This window comes from Phocoena phocoena, chromosome X (genome assembly GCF_963924675.1).
Source record: "Phocoena phocoena chromosome X, mPhoPho1.1, whole genome shotgun sequence".
Lineage (NCBI taxonomy): Eukaryota > Metazoa > Chordata > Mammalia > Artiodactyla > Phocoenidae > Phocoena > Phocoena phocoena.
Window position 1 is genome coordinate 129,345,681 of NC_089240.1, and position 24,549 is coordinate 129,370,229.

General features: G+C 48.9%; 1 protein-coding gene across 3 annotated transcripts; it reads right to left on the reverse strand.

The window, feature by feature from the left end:
• Window positions 1-1,134: 1,134 nt before the first annotated feature.
• Window positions 1,135-23,385, reverse strand: MPP1 (MAGUK p55 scaffold protein 1). Of its 3 annotated transcripts, none has more exons than XM_065900589.1 (12): window positions 23,148-23,385; window positions 12,691-12,834; window positions 12,433-12,511; window positions 11,325-11,410; window positions 8,397-8,465; window positions 6,720-6,916; window positions 6,187-6,293; window positions 5,404-5,484; window positions 4,631-4,711; window positions 2,981-3,183; window positions 2,656-2,730; window positions 1,135-1,792 (listed from the first exon to the last, which is right to left on the reverse strand). In XM_065900589.1, the coding sequence occupies exons 1-12, from the start codon at window positions 23,247-23,249 to the stop codon at window positions 1,616-1,618; spliced, it is 1,401 nt and encodes a 466-aa protein (XP_065756661.1). In that variant the 5' UTR covers window positions 23,250-23,385; the 3' UTR covers window positions 1,135-1,615. The 3 variants fall into 3 exon arrangements, with proteins under 3 accessions (XP_065756661.1, XP_065756662.1, XP_065756663.1); XM_065900590.1 differs by having other exon boundaries at window positions 1,616-1,792; window positions 12,742-12,834; window positions 23,148-23,249; XM_065900591.1 differs by having other exon boundaries at window positions 1,616-1,792; window positions 6,720-6,856; window positions 23,148-23,249.
• Window positions 23,386-24,549: the final 1,164 nt, after the last annotated feature.

The window sequence follows — 24,549 nt, forward strand, 5'->3', positions numbered from 1 at the left end:
CAAACTCGACGAAGGGAGCCACTGAAGCTTTTGCTTGGGCTGGAGGCCGGGTGAGTGACGAGAGAGGGCGCAGTGGCGGAGGATGTTTAGGAATCTGAAGGCCTTGGTGAGAGGTCTAGAGCAGTTTGTGGGGAAGTGCTGCACTGCTGCCTTGTCACGGCCTCTGCTGCCCGGGACCCTGAGCGCAAGTTGCACACCTGGGCCCTAGACGTGCCAGGATGTACGCCTCCGGGAAGTTCAGTGTGTGTCCACGGTGGGTTCCCATCTGGGGTAAGATGCTCTGGGGTGCTTGTCTCACGTGGGCGCTAGCTTCAGGAGACCCGCAGTGTGACTTTTGAGGGCACAACTGCATCTTAGTTCTTTGGGGCTAATGTGACTCTCAGCTGTGTGAACAAGGGAGCAGAGTATTTTGTTCTGGACACATTAGTTTAAATCTGGGCAGCAAGTCTGGGGTGCTCTGAAAACCATGTTGAGAATAGAAGAGAAAGCTAAAAGGAGTGGTTATTAGGAGGAAAGATAGATCTGGTAGACATGTCGAAAGCAAGGCCAATGCAAGTGGAAGCAAAGGACTTCAGAGCACTCTCCCCACTGGAGCAGAAACTGGACGGTCCCCTTACACCTTTGCTCCCAAAGTGTTTTTTGTTTGTTTGTTTGTTTTGGTTTTTGTTTTGTTTTTTGCGGTACGCGGGCCTCTCACTGTTGTGGCCTCTCCCGTTGTGGAGCACAGGCTCTGGACGCGCAGGCTCAGTGGCCATGGCTCACGGGCCCAGCCGCTCCGTGGCACGTGGGATCTTCCCGGACCGGGGCACGAACCCGCGTCCCCTGCATCGGCAGGCGGACTCTCAACCACTGCACCACCAGGGAGGCCCCCAAAATGTTTTCATATGTTACACACACGTATGTTTTCACATGCACGTGCCTGGCCCAGCACACAGGCACCAGCCACGTGCATGTAGGCTTTTAGCCTGACTGACCTCTAGGCTTAAGGTCCTCACAAGCCTGAGGGAGACTTGTGAACCCAGCAGAGGCGTCTGGTGTTGGTACCATCCTCCAGCAGCTGCTCCCAGAGGCTTGGGGCACAGGTCCAAACCCAGAGAGTTAAAAGGTACAAGGTCATTGGCGTTTTATTTTAACACAGCAACACTTTTATTGCTTTTGAGGGTTTCGCTAGAGCAGACCTCATCCTATTGCACAGCTGTTTCATTTGGCAGTTTAGAAAGTTGCAGTTAAAGCTTTCTTCAAAGCAAAGACAAATGAAATGCCCAGTGTGATTGAAGGTAAAGGAGTGCAGGCTTCAGAGGGACAGGGTCCATTGCTTTTCCTCCCCGCGTGTACCATCTTTGATCAGCAGCTGTGTTTGGATAGTACTTCCGGACCCCAATTTCCAGAGATCCTTTTGAAATCCTGATCCACGGGGCCCCATCTATCAGGGAAGTCAGAGCCCAGCCCTTCAGAAACCTGAACAAGATGGATACCCACTGGTCATGAGGATAGTTGCAGAGAGCTGGAAGCTGACACAGAGCTAGCTGGGGCGATCCTGTTTGTCTTAAAGCAAGGGGAATGGAGTTCCTAAGGCTCGACAGGGGCCCATAGTCGTTCCCCCTGTTCTGCAAGCTTAGTAAACCCAGGAGACGGGCACCCACTGCGGGGAACCGCATGCCCGGTCAAAGGCTTCTTGCAATTTCTTAAGGGTTTCATCGACGCTGTTATTGACCAGTGAGAGGTCAAAGTAGTGAGCATACTGGCCACGGATGGCCTCGGAGTCCTTCTGCAGCTGCTGCAGGGCTTCCGTCTGTGGAGGAGACAGAGAAAGGGAGGGAGGGGGAGAGAGGGCGCCATGGATGGAGCAGATCCACCCGTCTGCACCCCAGCGCCACCGATTCCAGTAAAACGTACAAGTACAGTGAGATTGTGCTTCCCCTCTAGCAGATTTCACCGAAGATGAAACTGCGTAACATGCCCCTGGCATAGGGACGACCTCTCTCCCCGTTCCCAACACAATCCTGCCTGGAATCTCTCCTACAGATACATTTGCACGAGTCAAACGCCATACGCACAGGGCCATCGACCGTCGTATTATTTATAGTAAGTTTTAAACCTAAATAGCCATCAAGAAGGCAATGAGGAGACTAAATGGGTCTGCTACATCCACACGATGGGAGACCACACAGCTACTGAGAAAGACCCAGGGAGGTCCCCACGCACAGGTTCAGTGCAAAGCAAAGCGCCTGCGGGGTGGGTTTGGGGCAGCTCGGCTCTGGGGAGCGGGGAGGCCTTTCAACACGGTCCTGGCCTCCTTCCTGCCCCTCCCCGCACAGCACGCACCGCATGGGCCCAGGGCCGCCTCTGTTCTTCACAGTCCCTGCCCTGCCCCCAGGTGCCCCTCTTAAGCCCGTGTCGCACCAGTGTCAGGGTCTGCTCTTCTGGAACAGTGGCCTGGCTCGTGCATTTACACTGTGCTCAACAGACGGGACAGGCGCGCGTGCTCTGGCCCCTGGCCGGGCGGGAAGGGGACAGCAGCAGGCAGGGTTAGGTTTAGGGTCGGGAAGCTGAGCTCTGCTGGCGCTCTGGCCAACGATCCGGACCGATGCCCCGGTCCTCACGGGCCTGGAGAGCGGCCCCCACCACCACCCAGCACAGACCCTTCAGTCCCACCTGAGTGCCCTGGTCAGTGGGTGCGATGAACACAATGAAGGGTGAAAGTTCTGCCGTCCGAACAATCTTCAGGGTCTGGAAAAAGGGAGTGGAGGAAGAAGAGAGGGGAAGAAAAGGAGTTAGCTGTCGTGACGGACCTTTGCGATTGGCATCTTCGGGCCTCGCCAACCCCCGCACCGTCTCCAGCACTTCTGGTCCTGCTGTTTTTCCTCCAGGTGATCCCAGGGAAAGCTCGGGGCACAGATCTGCACTCGCGGGAGGGTCCCACGAGCTGTGCCCTTCAGCACCCTTTTCCCATCCGCTCCCACCTTCCATGCCTACCCACCTGGGGCTCAATGTCAAGGATGGCGATCTTGTCCTGCTCGTGGATCTGGTGCACTGTTTCAAATTTGGTGCCAAACATGTTGCCCTGGTAGCTGCCAAACTCCAAGAACTCGTTGGCAGCGATGCTCCGCGTCATCTCCGCTGTGGAGACGAAGTGGTACTCCTTCCCGTCTTCTTCACTCTTCTTGGCCGGCCGTGTCGTATCTGTGCACGAGAACCCAAATCCCTGAGCAACTCAGGGCCTCCTGGGCTCCCGAGGGCTCGGACGCTGGCGTCGCCACCGCCACCCCAGCTGCGTTTAGCGCACGGAGTTTCCTGGAGGGGTGCCTCACACAGGACCCCGAGGGGCTGACTTTGGGAAACGAAGAGGACCAGGAAGTCCCCCATCCGCCCAGAACACGTTTAACTGTCAAGAGCCAGAGTACCATCCTCCTCCCTTTACGAAGAAGCATCTCTCAAACACCAACCCCAGGGACACGGAAGCTCAGAAATGAAGAAATGACAGCTGGAAATATTTTAGAAACAGATCTCCGGGCTACAGTCAGGATTTCTGGGAAGTACACTGAAAGTCTCCTTTTCGTTGTTTGGAAAGAAGAGTACTCTGGTTTGCTTTCAACTCACACTGTTAAATGCTGGAATGTCCTTAAGTCACAACGTTTACGATTACTCATGTAAGTGATCCTCTGAGTAAAACGTGCTACAGATGCTGCAGCTTGAGACGCGAGCCCCTGGTCGCCTGCGTCATCCTCTGGTCTGTCTCAATGGGCACCTTCTCAATCCACAACTGCCGCGCGTCTTTCTTTCCATCTTATAAAACGATGACTCTTCTTTGACCTGAGTTATCCTCACCTCTTACCCTTTCTAACTCACTTCTCATTCTAACTTATTGAATGATGGAACTGTCGTGGTTATTTCTACCTCCAAGGCCTTCTGCTTTCTGACCCCAGTGTGTCACTCTGTCCTCAAAGGCAAAACGGAGAAGCAAGGAATAAAAAAAAAATACTAATAACAGGTTTAGAATCCAGTTTTCTACACAGATTCGCTCCTGGGAATGCAACTAATCTAAGCGTCCGCCTGACTGCTGGCCTGACCCTTCTCCTACAGCAGCTGCTGGGGTTACGGGGGCCTTACTGAGCGCTACTTTGAGAAAACATTTCATGAAAATTGGTGGCTGTCCTGTAATTTCCTTAGCCACTCAATGGACCGGAAGAGAGCTCTCAGAGTGATTTAGGCATATGAGAAAGTGTTTATAATATAAATTAAAATGAAAGAAAGTAACAAGTTTTTAATAGCATATTATTTGTTTAATCTTTTAAAGCAGTATAAAAATGTTGACCGCTGCTTCTCTTATGTAGACAAACAGCACAGCTACTTTTTTAGTGGGAGCAACTATGGGCACAAATTTGTATCTTTCTGAATTGGCTTTTCTTTTCATAATCAAACATTTAAAAAAAAAAAAATCACAAAGGAGGGACTTCCCTGGCGGTCCAGTGGTTAGGACTCAGCGCTCTCACTGCTGGGGCCTGGGTGCCATCCCTGGTCAGGGAACTAAGACCTTGCAAGCGGCGCGGTGCTGCTGAAGAAAAACAAATCACAAAGGAAAAGACAGATGACCACGGCATCGTGTCCTCGAGGCCCCCGAGCTACTCACATGGGGCGGGGTACGCGAACTTGTCCGGGCTCTGGCTGAGCAGGGCGCTCTTGATGTGGCTGCGGCCCACGCCGCTGGCTCCTGCACAGACAGAGGAGATAAAGGCTTCCATTTCTTGCCCCAGGCACAGAGGTGGGGCTAGGAAGAGGAATGGGATAGGGGTTTTCATCTCTCAGACCCCGAGATGAGCCACAGGTCAAAGCGAGTTGCGTGGCTTCTGGGCTGGTGTCAGGAGGGCCGGGGGCTCCAGGCGCTGGGGTCCCAGTTAGGATTCCGAAGACAACTGGCATTTCCGCAGAGGAGCCAGCTACCACATGGCATTTTCTGTTTATTTTTGAAGTATATTTGCCTTACTGGACTCTGAATGGAACTGACTTTTACTGGAAATTTAAACAGAACCCTCATACAGGTCCTCTAACCAACTCATGTTTTCACTCCAAAGATGGGGAGGACCCGGAAGCATAGGCCTGGAGCACCCCTACTGCCGCCAGACGGACAGACAGCCCGAAAGAGTTAGTTGCTGAAAACCACGTGAGGTTTACCCTATGTTGTAACGTGAACCCGGTAAGGACTCAGAAAACTCCTTATATCTGCTCCACGTGGAGGACCCAAGACACCTGCCTTCCCGTTTCCTTTTCTTCCTCACGGCCCTTGTTTTTTTGTTTGTTTGTTTGTTTGAGAGAGGGAGTGAGGGAGGTTACGGTACTGCAGGCAGGGAAATAAGAACAGAGATGCAGAGATGTACTCTAAGTGGCAAAGCAATGAGAAGATACCGATGAGCACGAGGGTCTTCCTCTTGAACGCAGGGAGCCGAACAACTTCCTCGTAAGAAACAACATCCAACTGATCAAAAACTAGAGACAAAGAAAAGCAAGCCGTGTTCATGCCAGAGCTGGGCACACAGCGAACGCTGCGACCGGCTATACCGGCTCGGACAGCATCAGGGACGACCTGGATCGGGGATGCCCTTCCTTGGGGTCTATTTTTTGGTTTTCCCAACCCCCGCACCATATAAACTCAGCACGGCTGTTGGTCAGTCCTCTGGACTCGGATTTTCTCTAATCTTTTGGCCCCCACCCTCTCCACTTCTTCTCCACAGTTCGTTACCCGACGCGCCTGTCATCTCCCCTTATCTCCAGCTCGCGCTGCTGTCCCTTCCTCTCTGCCACCAGCACGATGCTCCGGCCACATCTGCCTCACTGGAGGCCCCTGACATAGCTTTTAGGCCCTGTGCTTTGCTCCTGTCTTTCTCTAGAATGCTCCCGGCAGGAAGGAGGCATTCAATAAATAGTGGCGCAATCGTAGATTATTCTTCACTTGCTATCTACAATCCTCTCAAACGCATTTATAATGTTCATATATTTCCAACCATGGCAGCTAAGGGACAAAGTGTGAATTAGTTCTAAGGAAAACAGGCCACTGTCTGGGGCTGCTCAGACCCTGCAGTTGGCCACACTGATGGCACTGATGTACTGAGAAGGGTCTGGAAGACTGCAGGGTTGGCTCCCTGGGGGTGAGAACGATGTGCCAGGCAGCGGGGAGGCTGGGGAGCCTACTTGCGCTGTGCTTGGCCAGGTACTTGTCTTTGTACTTTTTCTTCTTCCCGAAGGGACTGCAGCTCGGAGCCTCACTCTGAGCAGACTGAGCCCCGCTCGCCACTCGCCTGGAGGGAAGAGATGACCGAGGACACTGGTGGCTTCCTGGTGTAAAAGCCTGTGCCGTCCCTTCTACACAAAACCCCCAGACCCATGTGCCTCCTGCCCTTTGTGTCATCCCAGACCCCGTCCTCCTCCGGCAGAGAAAGAGGGGGCTGCAGTCCCAACGCGGGCTTAGGGACCTAAAGCTTAGGGAAAGCATTTGTGGCAACACAGATCCACGGATGAAGGGAGAGCCAGTCATCCTCCTTCACCCATAAGGGCCAGTCAGGCTCATCAAGGCATCATTGCCCGCCCCCCCCCACCCCGCCCATTCTTCCAGGAAAAGCGGAAGGTTGGCCCGGTTGAGAAACAGAAACTACACACAGGATGACAGATTTCAGTCGGTAGCTGAGCAGCGTGGCGGCCATGGGTCCCCGCCATTGGCAGCTCACCACTCCTGCAGCTCGGGGGAGGGGATCAGGCCCGCCGACCCCTGGGAGGAGCCTTCCACCCGTCCCTGCCACCAGTTGCTGTCATCCTTGTTGATGATCTGGATGATGTCCCCGGTGACGAACTTCAGCCCCGCCTCCTTGCAAGGGATCAGGTTGTCCTTTTTGGGATCATAGTCAAACTGTGCTCTCATGAACATCTGAAAAAGAAGGCTACTATCTGAAATGCACTTGTTTCCTTGTGAACGCGCCCAAAGTCCTGACCCCACGATCTACTTCTACACGGAAGCTTGTCAGTTACAATACATGGATACACGTGCTCACCATAGCATTATCTATTAGAGCGAAATGTTAGAAACAATCTGATTTTCCAAGAATGGGGAATTAATTAAATACGGCCATCTACAGAATATATTACCACGCAACTATAAAGATCAATTTGTAGAAGAATATTTAATGTCCTGGGAAAATGCTGCTGATATAACATTAAATGAGAATATCATTAAATAAAAACAATACCTAGTATGCTTGAAATTTTAAAAGAGTATTTCTTTATACATAGAAACAAAGACCGAAAGAAGCTATATCAGAATTTAATACCAGTTACCTCTGCTAGGAAGATTGGGGTAAAAATCCAACCCAAAGAAATAAAGAAATAATAAAGAGCAGAAACCAGTGAAACACAAAATAGAGTTGAAAGGATCAAGAAAGGCAACATTGGTTCTCTGAAGATTCATGAAATTAAGGCTGATTAACAAACTAGAGAAGGCACCATTTCCCAGTAGAGAGCACAACGTAACACCACTATCACAACGGCCAAGATGAAGGAAAAAAGCCCAGATAATTCTAAGTGCTACAGTGACCACGTGGAAGAGCTGGGACTTGCAGCCGCGAATGGAAAACCCTGGAAAGTAGCTCGGCAACATCATGAAAGAGGCACGCAGCCTACAGCTCGTCAGAAATGCACCAAAAACTCAGGTATAAAGAGGTTCATGGCAGCACTAAGTTTTGTAAGAACTAAAATGCTGGAATCACAGAAGGCCCTCCAGAGCATAGTCATACAACAAATGAATAAGAAGGAATCACCTGTTGCTACAGCACAGGCTTCACACCGAGTGAACAAAATGAGACACTGAAGGATTCATACTGCATGAGTCAATTTACACAAACTTCAAAAAGGGGCAAAACTCGTCTCTGGAGTCAGAAGTCAGGGCTGGCGGGACTGGAAATGGGCACGGGGACTCTTACGGTGCTGGTCACATGGGTGTGTTCAGTTTGTGAAAATTCATCTACTTTTACACTTATGATTTGTGTCCTTTATTGTATATGTGCCCATATATACCGAACCTTCAATTTAAAACAAGATTTTTAAAAAAGAAAATGATACCATCATATGATAAGTGACCTGTGACAGAAACTTCAGAGTTATTTTCTTAAAACTTCCTTCTTCCACATTTATCTGTCAGGGCCCCGCAGCCCCAATGAGCTGCAAAGGGCCAGTCGTGCCCACGGTCAGAGAAACGCCTGCCAGTGTGTAACACATGTTAGTTTGGTTCAGAGAGTACCAGGCAGCTATGCCTGTTGAGATATTTACAATCACATCATTTCAATCGAATTCGGAGAATACACACGGGGCCTGAATCCCGCCATCATCACAACAGAGAAGATGGTGCCACCTACCTGCAGTGCAGGAAGCCGATTTTGCTGGTTGGGAATTACTTTTAATGAGATCATTCCTTTGGTTTCTTTCTATTAAAAAAGAAAGGTGAAATAAAATTGTCGTGTAAAACGAACCGGGGTGACTGGGGGTTTCATTAAGTCATTTTTCGCCTCCCAAAGTCCTGGGCATTTTTTTCCCGATAGCCATCTTTACTGTACACTTTGAAATCTTGTAGCACAATGCTTCCTCCAAGACAGAAGTGTCATGTGCCCCATAAACCAGCATAACAAAGAATAACGAACAAAGGCTAATAGTTTTCCCTCCTCTGCACAGTCGACCCCCAACAGGTCCCCAGAAGTACTTAAAATGAGCCCTGGCACACAAATAGCCACACATTTCTCCACACCAATAAAGGGTCAGTCATGTGTCTAAATACTTACACACATATTCAGACGTGTATTTTTGCTGGTTGTTTTTAACAAAAATGGGATTATACTATATGCATTACTCTGTGACTTGCTTCCAGGTTGATACATGAAGACCTCACTCACTCTGTCTCATGGCTCTGCCGCATCCCTTGCTCAGCCACCATCCCCATTACTGGGCGTGTCCACTGTTGCCAGTTTTTTTTTTTTTATTACAATCTGCTGCAGTAGACACCCTTTAACGCGTGTCCTTATATATTTGCATTTGATTTATACAGAATAGAACCCCATGATGGAAATGCAGAGTCAAAGGATAAAAACAATTTCACAGCTATCCTCAAATTACTTTTCTAAAAAACTATAAAAATTCCACCCTCACCAGGAGCATATGAGATTCCCTTTCCCCTGAAATTCTTGCCAGAATTACATGTTAACGTTCGTTTTAAATTTCTGCCAATCTGACGGGTGGAAATTATTTCACGGTTGCTTTATTTTGTCATTTTATTACCATAACCAAAATTGAGCACTTTTCAAGAGCTCATTGGCCATATGCTTTTTCTTCTTATATCTTTTGCCCGGTTGTCTAGTTGGTTGTTTGTCTTGTGAAAGCCCAGAGTCCTAACCACTGGACAGCCAGGGAACTCCCTAGTTATTTGTCTTTTTATACAAAGTTTAGAAGTGCTTTAAATATTAGAGTTGTTAACTGTCTACCTATTATATGCACAACAAGTATTTCTCCAAGTGTATTGTTCGTGGTAACTTTTGCCACGACACAAATTACCTTTTACGTAGTTGATTTTATTTACGTAAATCAAAAAGCAGCACAAATGTTGAATGTTCGCATACTTGAAATGGTTTTTACGCAAGACGAAGGGCTACAGCTGTGCCATCGGCTCAGAGGAAACACGTGCATCACGTTCTATTGAGAAGTAACCATTAGGCCAAACTGCTCCTCGTGTTGGTGACCATGAAACGATCCAGCCAGTGTCCCGGTGGGAAACAGGTGGCCCACTCCAGAGGGTGGGAAGACGCTGAATGAAGGGTCTGGGGCACGTGGTCCGACACTGTTTGCAATTGGTGGATATGTCTTGTAAGAGTCGAATTTTCATCTACCTGTTCTCCCTGCAGTGTTTTCTTTTCTAGTCTTTTCTTTGTGGAAGGAACTGGGTCGTTGGTCCTATAGAGTTGCTCGTAGGTGGGTTATGCCTACTTCAGAGTTATATCTTACAAACCCCTTCACCCTCCACATTCATTTACCAAGGTCCTGTCCGTTCTATTTCTGGTTGTTTGCTTCTTTTCTTCTGCTTGTTTTGGGTTTCATTTGTTTTCCTTCTTCTAGTTTCTGTGGGTAGAAGCTGAGGCTGTTGACTGAAACCTTTCTCGTTTTATAATCCAGGCGTTTCCACCTTGGTCCGAGTTCAGTGGCATTCCACAAAATCTGATACACTGTGCTTTCATTTCTGTTCATTTAAAGACAGTGTCTAATTTGCCTTGCGATTTCTCCTATGGCCTGTGACTTCTTTAGAGGGGTGTTAACTTCCAAATATTTAGGGATTTCCAGGTATCTTTCTGTTTTTTATTTCTAATTTCATTTCATTGTGGGTGGACGGTACATTTTTGTATGGTCTGAATCCTTTAAAGCTGTTGAGGCTGTCGTGTGGCAGAGGGTACACAGTCTATCCTGCAGGATGTGGCAGTCCTGACAGTGTTTGCTTCAAGTATTCTGAATCCTCTGTCATCAGGTACATGAATACTTAGGACGTGAGGCATTTCAAGAAGCAGGGTAAACCTGGTCCCTGTTATTTCATCTGGGTCAGAGGTGAGGTCTATCCTTAAACAGCCATGCTTCAGAGCTCTCTAAGGTTCAGTTTCCTCAGCTCTGGTTCAAAGTAAACTTTTCCCTAAGTTGCTATTTTCTGCTTCATTCCCTGGCTGGTACCCCGGCATCTCCTTGCTGAGTGCCTGAGGGGTGCTTCCTACCAGCCGTGACCAATTACACCCGACTACCCTATGTGTGTTTTCCTGCTTTGGTTACAGGAAGGGTCTCTGCTGTGTTCAGGGGCGGACAGGGATGGTGAAGAATCTCGAGAGGCAAACACCCAGCACGATGCCCGGCACAACTGCGTCTAAAGAGCACATTCAACGTTTCACCTATTATAGCTCAGCTGTTCTCTGTAACAAATCTATGACATAAGAACAGCAATTACTACCATCTTCATTTTACAGATGACCTAGAGAAGTGAATTCACCTGCTCCAAATCACAGGGCTGGAGTAAAGGAGAGCGGGATTCAGAGCTGCCATTGCAGTCCAACACTCTTTCTAGACAGACACTCTGGGTCTTTTGCCTTGTTTTAGAAGTTTACTCAATGAAGACAGAGAGCTGTCATTTCTTGCACAGAATGGAGACTAGCAGTGGTAAGAGGCCCTTCAATGAGGTATAAACACTTTCACAGAAAAATGAGGTACACAGACACCAATGCGGATCGATGCTTCACGAAGACAAGGGCATAGTGAATACCCACCATTGCCTTCTGCAGCTGATCTACTGAGTGATTAGTCACGTTCGTGCCGTTGATTTCTAGGATCTCATCTCCGACGTGAAGGGAGCCTACCAACAGAAGAACAAACGTTCAGACGAAAGAGGTGTCAACAGAAGTCAAAACGCCACAGAGAAGAAACCATGATCTAGAGCATGTTGTACGACAGACTGTAGAACACACAGGGTTGAAACCATTCAACCATGAGAGATGGGAATGTTCTGTTCATGGCCTTCAGGGACCTAGCAAGACAGGCACTCGACGGTTTAAGATTATGTCATCCTCCTTGACCTCGGGACTCCAACTGCAAAATAAAAGCACTTGGTCCTGAAAGTGTCCTGGAACTAGAGTCCCCCTGACGTCAGGGGGCTATGACACAGCTGAACACACTCCAAGGAACAAGAAAGCTCAATGTTTCTCTGTTGTTTAGCTAAGACCTCCAAATGCTACCAAGTGGTAAAGTTAATCACTGTTTAGATTCTGTGTGAAGAATGGGTATCAATACCTGTGCTACCCTTGATACACAGAAAAGCACTTTTACTAAATGATGCATCTGCAAATTGACGGCAGCTTCACGTGGAGATACAACAGTTACCTGTCGTTATTTGTTAATATCTATTTTCTCAGTTTATTTTTTTTTCTTTTCTTTTTGGCCGTGCCACGTGGCTTGTGGGATCTTAGGTCCCCGACCAGGGATGGAACCCGCACCCTCGGCAGTGAAAGCGCGGAGTCCTGACCACTGGACCGCCAGGGAATTCCCTATTTTCTCAGTTTAACTGGTAGCCTCAGGAGGTAGAGATGGTCTGTTTTCTTCACTGCTATGTGTTCACAGTCTAGTGCAAGGGGCTGCATATAGTAGCTGCTCAGATGTTAACTAACTGCAAAAGTATCGGCATAAATAAGTGTACGAGAATGCTCAGAGGGAGCGGCAGTGGCGCTGGATGATTCATCATTCGAAAGAGCCAGTCATTACGGTACAAAAAATCTCTTGGCGTGCACACAAACGCCCCCTGTTTTGAACGCTATAAGCTTCGTGCCCCTCAGCCCTGAACAGGGAGTAAAGGATGAATCCCTGAACAAAACACGCCTGTACCTTGTCTGTGAATCATGCCGCCGTGGAGGATTCTGGCCACCGTGCAGGACTGCTTCTCATTCAGCTTCAGCGTGATTCCCTGGAAGACAGACGAGGGCACAGCAAGTTTAACTGCAAGCTCTTTCTGAGTTGATCTTTAAGACAACTTAAGTCAACTGCTTGGGAGAAATATTTTCTGTCTGCACACGAGGTGTCATCAGTTGGCAGGGGCAAGAAGCCTGCCATGAGGGGCCTGGGGTGGGGAGGAAGAGGGATTACCATGGGCTCCGCGGTGACCTTCTCGAACTGGATGAGCCGCACCTTCCGAGCCTCCTGGCCCTGGGCCCGGGTGGGGCTCCCCGGGGCGGCAGGCCCGTTGGTGTACATGTCCTCCGTCACGGCGCTCAGCTGGGGTGACACAGTCTGTCGGGTCAGAACAGCAGAGAAATGTATGAAGCAAGCAGCCGTCGGGTCATTGTTGCGCGTCTAAAACCCCAAAGGCTCAGCAAACCAACGCTTATCTCCTAAGGCTGGTGGCCAGTTGCATTAGACTTGACGTGAAGCATTATTTATCCAAGTGGCTACCCCTGCCATCAGCCCGAGACGACACATCAACTGTGACCCCTTGACCCCGACCATGAAGACAGCAATGCTGGATGGATTACACTCTAGAAAGATGTCTTTAGTATAAATCTGAAGTAATTTAAGGCCCGTGGCCTTGGCAGGAGGGCACACAGAGGGATGGATTTTGTAATCCATGGTGTTGGGTCAACCCCGCACAGGCCAAGGGCACGTTGGTCCCCACATCACTTTATATACAGAACCAGTTCCAAACGTGAAAGGTAAAACCACCAAGCTTTGAGAAGAAAGCACAGTACATCTTCAAAACCTGGGAGGAGGCAGAAAACTGTAAAAAAATGAAAACTAAAACTACAAATACTTTAAAGTTAAGAATATCTGTTCGTGGAGAAACTCCACTGAGACAGGCAAAGGTTTAGTAGACACAGAGAGCAATAATCAAAAAGCATACAATTGATCTCATCAAAACTAAAAACTTCTCACCAAAACTCTCAGCCCGAGAGTACAAAGACTTATACCTACGACGTGTAAAGAATTCTTCTCACTCAATAACAGGATGATGAGCAATGAAAAGATGGACGAAACGTCTGAACAGACTCTTCACTAAAGGCCTACGAAGAGCCAACATCACCGTGATACCACTCCGCAGCCAGTAGGGAGCCTACAGTGAAAAGGACAGATGTTGGAACCGCCCAGACATCGCCGGTGGGAACGCTAAATGGCGCAGCCCCGTGGAAAAAGAGTGTGGCGATTTCTTATATCAAGTTAAGCATTCGTTGACCCTATGCCCTGGCAACCCCACTCCTAGGTGTTCACCCACAGAAAGGCTTGCACACAGAAGTTCACAGCAGCTTTATTCACTATAGCTGAAAAGTCCACCTGCAGGAGGAGACCATTCATGCGGTTTTAGAACAAGCAAAAAAAACTACAGTAAAAAAAATTTAAGACAGTGGTTGCCTCTCATAGGATGGGAAGGGGTAGGCTGGGTAAGGGCGTGACAGACCTTCTGGAGCGGTGATGTTCCAAACTGTGACCAGGTTGCGTTGCACAGGTGTATGCATTTGTTAAAACTCATCCAGTGCATTTCACTGTATGTAAACTTAACCACAAAATTTAAAAAAGAACCATAAATACTGAACCCTAGCCGATGATATGCATGCTGAAGCTTTTAGGGGTGAAGTGTTCTGATCTTTGCAACTTATTTTGAAGTGCAAAACAAAAAAAAAGGTGAATGGATGGTTTGGGGATGGATATGTGATAAAGCAAACGTGGCAGAATGTTAATGGTAGAATCTAGGAGGTATGGCTAATGGAAGTTGCTATAAAATTGTTTCATCTTTTCAGTGAGATTGAAAATTTTCAGATAAAACATTGGAAGGGAATGGCACTAAGACAGTGAAAAGGCCACGGAGCAGGGAACTGGAACCCTCGTGTGGTGTTCTACTGTGGATGGACTTTGGGGTGCTTCCAGGTTTGGGCTTTTAAGAACAGCGTCGCTCTGAGACCACCTGGGGGTGCCCCTCAGAGACCGTGGGGAGGGAAGATCTTCCCAATGGGTGGAGCGGTGAGCAGGACACCTCGTCAGCCACCTGGTGGCAAAGGAGAAGCGGGAATATCCCCAGGTGGGAACAGCTAGACCTATCTGTCTGTCTACAGAACGAGGGAAGTACTGACAAAGAGAAACTGCCTTGTGTGGCAACTAGAACTTCAAAAACCTCTCGTGACGTTGAGTTCCACGGCACTGCTATTAAAGCAGAATTGTCTAACAAAGGGCTATATTTAGAAAAGTGACTTATGAGACCTGGGAGCCCAGAACCACACAGAACTTCAAGGTCGTCTACAGTAGATAAGCCATTAATACAGTTACCACTGCATCTGTGCGGGGGCATCCTGGCACACAGACACCAGGTAGCCCTGAAAAGGAGGTTCAGAGGTTAATCTGGAAGACATATTAAGTGGGAAAAAAAAAAAAGAGTGAGGAAAGGTATGTTATCATCAGCATAAACAGTGAAAGATAAGAATATCTTCATATTTGCTTGTAAATGCATCATCTCCCTCTGGAAAGAGACATGAACAACAGGGAGGAACTGGGTGACTAGAGAAGGAGGTGAGAAGTAAACTGTATTCGTTTCATTTCAAATTAATTTCCAAACAGGCAAATGAAAGCCTATTATTCCTAAAGCCCTACAAAGTACAATGCTTTCTATTCTTGCAAGATAGAATTTTCCTAAGTGATTGTGATTTAGGTTCAAGTTGGCAGCCTAAGTACTCGTGTGTAGCCTGGACCCTGTTTAAATGAGACCAAAGGGAGGAGGGTAAATAGAAACCCACAGACAAAAAACAGGAAGTCATCAGGGATGAGAGATTTCAAAAATTTTTCCAGAAGACAGCAGAGCCTGGAACGTGCACACAGGAGGAATTGGCCGGGGCACAACGGGCTGGGGCTCGGGCTTCTGAGAAAACGTCTCCTGAAAAGCTGCCCACCCAACCTACGGCTCCACTTTCAAGGCAGGAAGAAGGAAGAAGGGCCAGGCCACTGGCATCTGTCCCAGAACTTCCCCAGTGGATATCTGCTCATGGCTCATCAGCCAGAACTGCAGCACACAGCGTGGCCATCCCAGGCTGCAAAAGGGGCTGAGAAAATAAGAACTGAGTTGGGCATCTTGCCGCCCCGAACAAGATCAGGGAGGAGCTGGGTCAGCAAGAAGTGGACTAAAGCTGTTGGGTCAGCAACCGGTCAGAATAATACAAAAGCCTTCACTAACTTTCCCTTTTTACAATCTACCTACAGCAAGTCACGAAACGACATCAAGGTCCACACACACATGACAGAGAAGAGATAAAGGGAAGGGCTACCGATCCTGTCACTACAGTGAGAGGGAAAGTTGATGAAGGAATGAATGTAGAATTTAAGGTTCTGCTTTATTTTGTTTCGTTTAGTAACAATCAGAAGACCCGTCCCTGTGGAACCTGCCCCCCTGCAGATGGGCACACGCTCTCTAGCTCACTCTCCACGGCACCCTGGGAGGAAAGCTAAGCATGAGCTGTGGATCCTCCTGCACCTGGGATGTTATTTTTTACCCACAAGTGGCTTCACTCACCCGATCCCTGCAGGTTACATGAAAAAAGTACCTCTGGACAACATGTAATGTACGTGATGTAAAGGCACAGGCCCTTGAACAGCTAAGACAATTTTGAAAAGGAAGACAGTAGAAGGAATCAGTCTACCTGGTTTCAAGATTTATATGGTTACAAATAATCAAGACGGTGTGGTCTGGTAGAGGGACAGACATAAAGATCAATGGAACAGGAGAGAGAGCCCAGAAATAGACCCACACAGATACGTCCAGTTGATTTTGACAAGGTGCAAAGGCGATTCAACGGAGGAAGGGTGGTCTTTTCAACAAATGATGCTGCAGCAATTGCACACCCATAGGCGAAAATAGAAACACTGAACTAGACCTTTAAAATGGATCATGGACTTAAATGTAAAATGTAAAACTACAAAACTTTTAGAAAAAAACATAGACAGTCATCAGGGTTTAGGGCTAGACAAGAGTTCTTAGACTTGGCACCAACAGCGGGATCCATAAAAGGAAAAACTGATAAATTGGGCCTCTTAAAAATGAAAAACGTTACCCCTGTAACAGCCTATGTGAAGATGATGAAAAGACAAGATGTGGATTGAGAGAAAACATTCACAAACCCCACATCCACTGAAAAATTCTAACATCTAGAGTACATAAAGAATGCTCCATATGCAACAATAAAAACAATCTAATTAGAAAACGGGCAAAAGACATGAACAGATATTTCACTAAAGAGGATATGTAAAAGGAAGGATGGCAAATGACGACATGAAAAGACGTTCCATGTCATTAGCTATCAGGGAGAAATGCAGATTAAAACCATAATGAAATATACCACTACACACCTATCAGAACAGCTAAGATAAAAACTGGTGACAAGACTAAATGCTGGTGAGGGTGCAAAGAAACTGAACCTCTCATCCATGGCTGGTGGGAATGTAAAATGTTACAGCCATTTGGGAAGAGAGTTGGGAACTTTCTTAAAAAACTAAATGACTGCTTTACAACCCAGCAATGGCACAAGACAAAAGTTTGTGCAAAATGTGTACATGAAGGCTCATAACAGCTTTATTTGTAGTAACTCAAACCTGGAGACAAGGAGAACAGCCTATAATAGGTGAGCAGTTCAACAGACTGTGGTCTATCCATACCTCGGGACGCTTCCCAGCAATAAAAAATTGCATACAATATGATTCCAGTTATATAACATTCTAGAGATGGCAAAATTATAGAGGAGGAGAACAGATTAGTGGTTGCCAAGGGGACACGGGGAGATGTGACTGTAAAGGGGTGGCACCAGGGAGGTCTCTGTGCTGATGGAACAGTTCCATATCTTGATTGTGGTGGTGGTTACATATATTCAGACATGTGACAAAATGGCACAGAACTACACTCACACGTCATACCAATGTCAAGTCCATGGTTTTGACGGGGTACTATTTTTGAGCTTGTAGTAGACAGACGTGAAGTTTTTGCGTAAAAGAACTAGCAAAATGGCTGGCAAGTCGCGCTTGTTTGCAACCGAAGAGCTATAACTAAGAGAGCACAGTACCAAAGAACGGACAGAGGCAACAACCAATCCTTGAGACATCTGCAGGGTACAGGATCAGTTTCCAGACTCTGGGATGGGTAAGTAAGAGGCCACAACACACAGTGACCAAATAGTTCCTCAAAGCATTGCCCATGGCGACCTGGAACCATGTGGTTAAAACTCTTCAAAGCTAGGTAGCTATTGCCACAGACCCATTTAAAGAGAATGAGATCAAACAGCTCCCTAAGTAGACTCAAGAAAACCAAAGGAAAAGCAGCGTCAAGCTGGAAGGAAGAATTCTTTCTCTCAAATTAAGCATCTGTACTAGTTGTATATTTTTACCATGCACATGTGTTAAGAGACTGAATGTACAGAATGAGGAATTCAAGGATTGCTGACTGAATGACTGCTGTGAATACACAAAGAGCTCAAATCTCAAACCTCTGGCCTCAAAGCATGAAATAAAACTTAGGACTTTCCTTGATCCTGACTTACAAATCCTTTTTCACTAGTAGTTGTGGGGCTGAGAAAGCTGAAAACCAAACTCAGAAATTAATCCTATGGATCTATCAGCATCTACCATTTATCTGTGTCAGCAACCAAAGCAGGTACTGGTGGCCATAAAATCTGAAAACATAGATCAGATTATTGTATCATGTGCCGTAAAGTGCCGTCAATAAACCATTTATGATGATTCACCTGTGTTTCGAGACGCGCTGGGCCCGTCTACAGTGACAGGTTCGAAAGTCTCAGTCCACGGAAGACAAAATGACCTTTGCAAGGGGCCGACGCCTACGTGATTGTGCGCCTGGAACAGGCAGATAAAGCGGCACCCTCCGCTCATCGCCTTCTCATTCGGCTCCATGACACAGATTGCTTTTAACACATCAGCCTTTAAATTAAGGACTCAGCACCCAGGAAAGTTCAAGACTTGCTATCTCAAAGGCTGGTCTTTTAAATGTGCTTATTCATCAAGACGTCCCCCTTCGAGATGACTCAGAGCCACTATCATGCTCACCCAGAAGCTGCAAATGATGAGTAAGATAAACGGAACCCTCCGACGTGGCGACCAAAGAGCCAACTAGCAACAGTGAGGCTTCCCTGACTGCTCAGCAAGAGGGGGCCAGCCTCTCCTCAACAGCACCTGACATGCAGGAAGCTCCCTCAGCCAGCCCCCTGCACCCCTCACCACAGACAATCCCAGGAGCAGGGCTAGACAGACAGACAGATGTGCACAGAGCCAAGGTGCTTCCTTGACCCCAGCCGTGGGTCTGAGACCACACCAAAGGCAGGACACGTCCACAGAGTTCAGCTGGCCCAGACCCAGCTTTGAAGAAATGGGAAGGTTACCCGCCTGCCACTCAGGGTAACTAACTTGTCCAGGTTGACAACTTAGACTGCAGTCTGTCCCCTGTCCCCCATCTGTCCATCCGTCCACTGGCCACGTGCCGGGCACCTGTCCTGCCCCTGAACTGCTCTAACTTTTCTTGTTTCCATAGCTGGTAATACATTCATTCCAACGTGCTACAAATATTTCGTTTGTTTACTTTGTCGCCCCAAAGCTGAGCCGTTTTTCAATCCTTACCAGCCCCACGACCACCAAGTGATGCTGAACAATGTGGTCAAAGGTACTAGATGGCATTTTGCAGAGTTCACTTCACAACTTTGAGACCAGCCTTCTTCCCCGCCGCCCCGGCAGGACGGGGGCAGCTCTGCAGCCTCTCGGCCTCTAATCACACACACTGCTGGGGTGGCAACGCCTGTGCGCTGAAACCCCCTTCGGAGGAAACATCTGCAGCGGGTTCAAAGGGCAGAGGCAGTGGCTCAAAGGAAGTTGGGATTAAAAAAGAGATGAAAAACAAACTTGGCGGCGGGTGGCTTTCCCACCCAAACAGTCGGATTAAGAGCCGGTGACAGTGAATGGAGGAAAGAACAAACATTTGTTCAGCCTACTGTTAGGCTCTTTGCCAACTGTTTCCATGTGGAGACTCAGAAGAAGGCCCAGGCCAAGAAGGCAAGTGATCGCCGCAGACGGCAGGCAAGGTCAGGCTCCACTTTGGGAAAGAAAACAAAAACTATGAGAAAACCGAGAGGGCTCAAGGTACCAGAAACAGCTGAGCACTGTTTCACCACAAATGACAAGAGCTGGGGAAGAGTTGGGGAAAGAGGAGCGCCTCTGAGCCAGAATTTTCTGGCAAGTGACTTCTGAGCAAAAACCTATACAGACGACCCTTGAGCAACGACGGGTTTGAGTTGCACGGGTCCACTGACACGCGGGTTTTCCCCATAGTAAACACTGCAGTGCTACACAATCCGAGCTTGGCCTCCGCGGATGGGAGTTGTGGTCACAGAGGAGCCGTTCCAGCGGCAACTGCGTATGTACTTTGCTCGTATATTTCTCTATGGGAAGGAAAAATGGAAAAGTGAAGACTCAGAAAAGAAAATGTCATGTTACAAAAGTTGTATTCTGGTTCCCTAATTCAGAGCATTTCTTCCCATTTCCCACCCCTGGGGTCACTTCCCCTCCTTTTTTAGCAACAGTGAAAGATTTGAGCAACTCACTGCTTAGGGGGAAAAAATCTCTGCAGTCAATGAAATGTCAAATGATTTCATCTCCCTTTGCCCCAGGGGACATTTGGTAGCAGTGTCTCAAGACCCCCGTCAACCCTGAACGTCCCCTGCCTGGAGCGCTATTCGCCAGCGACGTCCTGGCCCCTGCACAGCAGGTGATGCTGCGTCTCCCCGCCCAGGAGCCCACAGACAGCTCTTCTGAGTGGAAACTCACCTGCAGCCTGACATTTCTTAGGTCATTTCCCATGTGGGACAGGCCCAAGTGAACTTTCAGGGACTTTCAACGTATTGCTTCAGTTCATGGGAGAAGGGCTACTTCAAACAGGACTGAAGAGAAAAGTAGGAATTTTACAACCAATCTTATGTGCACTAAGGGATTACAAAAAAGAACAAGGTCAGAGAGAGCTCATAAAACGTTTCTCCAAGGAAGGAAACATGTACTTAAATATGGGAGACAGGCTACACTTCAAACCTACTGCAAAATTATATTTTGACAATACTTTTTTTTTTTTTGTGGTACACAGGCCTCTCACCGTTGTGGCCTCTCCCGTTGCAGAGCACAGGCTCTGGATGCGCAGGCCCAGCGGCCACGGCTCACGGGCTCAGCCGCTCCGCGGCATGTGGGATCTTCCCGGACCGGGGCACGAACCCGTGTCCCCTGCATCGGCAGGTGGACTCTCAACCACTGCGCCACCGGGGAAGCCCGACAATACTTTTTCAATACAAAATGTCGACTATAATCAGAGGTGAAACTTTGGGCTTCCAGTCTTTAGAACTTTTATGGACAGCAATCTCCCTAAATGAAGCCTTTGGCAACATGAGTTTATGAACTCCTTTAAAGCCAACAACTTCCTTACAACTTTTCTTGGTTCTTGCTAGGACAGCAAAACGTGCTACTGCTGCTGGACAGGCGTTACGTCAGGTCAACATCACTGCAACCCTCTAAGCAGGTCCATTTTACAGAGAAGAGAAATCAAAGGCACAGGCAGAGCCCGGGGTTGGCAGCAGAGACTGCTAAGAGCCCCAGAGGGAGGGTGAACCTCAGGAAGTAAGAGTCAGCAGGTTCGTGGGGTCAGGCCACCTTTCATCGTGTGGAGATTCTTCTTCCAGTCTCCACAGCTTGGCAGGTCTGTATGCTTTGCATTCAGTGCTTCACCAAGTTTTCTTATTTCATGTTCAAACCCTTTCATACACTCAAGCAAACTGACTAAGCACTAGACTGTATCTGGTACTTTTGCAGGATCAACTCACAGCTCCACAAAAACTGCTCATGACTCAGAGGGCAGTGAAAGGGCCTCTTTTCAAAACCGCACACGACTTCTCCAGCCTCCCCACCAGGAGCAGACAGGTCTACACGGGGTCTGGGCACTGAGTTACAGGTGACACTCAGGTTTTGCTAAGTGAAAAGAGCCAGAAAGAAAAGCCTGCATATGTTTGGAGTCTATTTATAAGACAGTCTAAAAAAGGCAAAGTGGTAGTGTTTTCCAGAAGTTGCCAGGGTGGCTTCCAGGTTTCCGGGGAAATGAACCTAAAGGACCATCAGGGAACTTTCTGGAGTGACACAAATGTTCCACATTATGATTACGGTGACGGCCACAATCAAATCCGTGAATTCGATATGCTAATTCAATGAAGTTTCCAAAAGAAAATTTAATAAAGAGAGGTGGTTTTTTGGGGGGGGAGTGAGTTAAGGCTCAGCCAAGTGAGCTGATTGTGGGGAAGGAAAAAAAATCCCATGTCCAAACTTATGAGGAATCAAGTAGTTTTAGAGCCTGAGCCCCTCCTAGGGTACATGCTGCTGCGTAACTTCCAATTTTGTCTTGTCAGCTGAATAACCAAGGTCTTCCCCACGGGTTCATCCTGACTTGCAATGACAGACAGGTGTGAATGCAGAGACCCGAGCTGATGCCACCCAGCCCAGAGTCCACAGCTCTACAGTCTGCTTTACTTTGTGGATCTTCAGTTTCCTCATGAGTGAAAGTGGATGGCTATGCTGAATCGCATGTCCACCTCTTAAGTCACTTATTAATTCAGCAAACATTTCTGAGGACCCACTTGCCAGGCATTTAAAATGTAAAAAGTGAGTGTGAAACGGCCCTGCCCTGGAAGATCTTGTAGTCTAGGAAAAAGATTCACACTGTGAGTTCTGAGGCTGAGTTATCAAAGGCAAGATAGCTTCTGCCTGGCCCTCTATCTCTGTCTGTGTGTCTCTGTGGACATCCTTTCTTGGAACCTGGCCACTGTGTTGTGAGAAGGCCAGGGGACATGGAAGGGCTGCTGGTCGGTGCTGCTGATGGCTGACAGTGCGACAGAGCGTCGGCCTTCAGAAGAGTGAGTGAGCGAGCATCCTGGTGGCCGTGCCCTTGTGGAGAGACCCTGAGTGACAACACCCAGAAGAATGAGAGATAACAAGAAAATTATCAACCCTGCCCTCTGGGAATCTTTGGGGTGGAGGTGATGAGCTATTTATGGGCCATCATAGGAATCTGGGGGGCAGAATTACCTGTGAGATGACTGCCCACAGACAGACACAGGGGTCCACCCATCTGCACCCCAGCACCAGGCGCCCTGCCTAAATGCACAGGGACGGTGAGTGAACACTTTGGGGCCAGCGTTGGCTTTTACAACCCTTTCTGCTGACACAACCACCAAGCAGTCCTACTCTCGGATCTGTTCCTTACAGTCTTTCTGTGACCCTGACTTCCGTCCACGAAGAAGTTTCCCTTGACCTTAATCAGCTCTCGGTCGAGGCCGCGGCCTCTCCCGATTCTCGCCTTGAGGAGCTACTGGGGGCCACCAGCCACCGCGCCCGGAGTCCCGCCCGAACCCCGCCACCCGCCGCGGCCTCCACCCCGGGGGCAAGACCCCCGAGGGCAGGGCGGCGGGCGGGGAGGGGCCGCGGCCGGAGGCGCGGCCTAGAGACGAGGACCGGCCCGCATCCCGCGCCGGGCCCCGGGGGCAGCTCACCTCGGGCCGGCTGCGCTTCTGCAGCAAGTGCTCCAGGTAGAGGTCGGAGAGCGCCGTGCGCATGGCGCCCCCGCTCTCGCCCTCGCTCGCCTTCAGCGTCATCTTGCGGGACCTGGGACGCCGGGCGCTGGGACGCGGGGACGCGGGGACACGGGGCCGGACAGAGCCTGGAGCGGCAGGGCCGCGGGCCTGCGGCGCGGAGGCGGCAGAGGCGGCGAAGGCGACTGGGAAGCGGCGCGGCTGGTCAGTCGCCACCCCGCAGGCTGTGCGCCGAGAGCGCGGGGGAGGAGCTCCGCCCACGCCCCACCCTCGCCACGCCCCTGCCCCCGCCTCCCGTCTCCCCCCTCGCCCTGGGCCCCGCGGGCCCCTGGCGCGCTACGCACCTGAGGGCCGGAAGGAGGCGCTGTTCCCGCCGAGGCCCCTGCAGCTGAATCCCAGAGGGGTCATAGGAAAAAGCACACCGCTCTCAAACCGCAGAGGACCCACAGCCTGGGGCGGGTTGAGTGCTCGACCTACACCCGGGCCGAATTCGTGGGGACGGCAGGGGAGCATCCGAGGGCTGCGACGGCCGCCCCTCCGACTCCAGGCTCCACCCAGAAACCGATGTGGGCACAGGACTTTGAGGAAAGGCCTTTTAAGGCTCCTGTGCTGCTGTTATTTGTCTTAGGCTACAGCTCCTACTGCTAATGCCACAGAAAATGGAGGGATCAGTGGAAGCGAAGAAAGCCAACATTCCTTCCGAATCCTTATACCCTAACGCCTTCGTGGCGTTAAAACAGCAGCCTAGACGACAGACTTTCTGAACAAAACAAACATTTCCTGTGCTTACAGAGCTCAGGGCTGTCCACGATCTGTACACACCTTTGCCTGATAAACACCTGGCCCCTTGACCCCAAGGGAGCAACCTCGCAGTATTATAAGCAGTTCATTACTCTATGTAATCTTATTTGGACCTTCCAGTACCTCACAGACAAGAAGGGCAAATCCAGGGGCAAGAGTTTGCAGCCAGATCATCCAGTTTTCTCTGCTAAGAGGCTGAGCTCACGTGATTGCTGGCTCCCTTCCCCAAGATTACCCTGAAGGAACTATAGAAGGCTGAGATACACACACACACACACATACACACAGAGGCAGAGACACAGACACAGAGAGAGAGAGAGAGAGGAGAGAGAGCTATTGAAATTAAGACAGTGCGATACCAGTGCAGGGATAGATTAATGGAGCAATGAGATAGATTAGAAAACGCAGAAACGCACCCAGTCATGTGTATAACTGTGTATACGATACAGGTGCCATGTTAGGTAAGTAAAGAGGGACTTTTCATTAACCAAAGCTGGAAAATGATTATTTATATTGAAAGAGATGAAGCTGGAACCCTCCTCCATGCTATATGCAGAAAAAA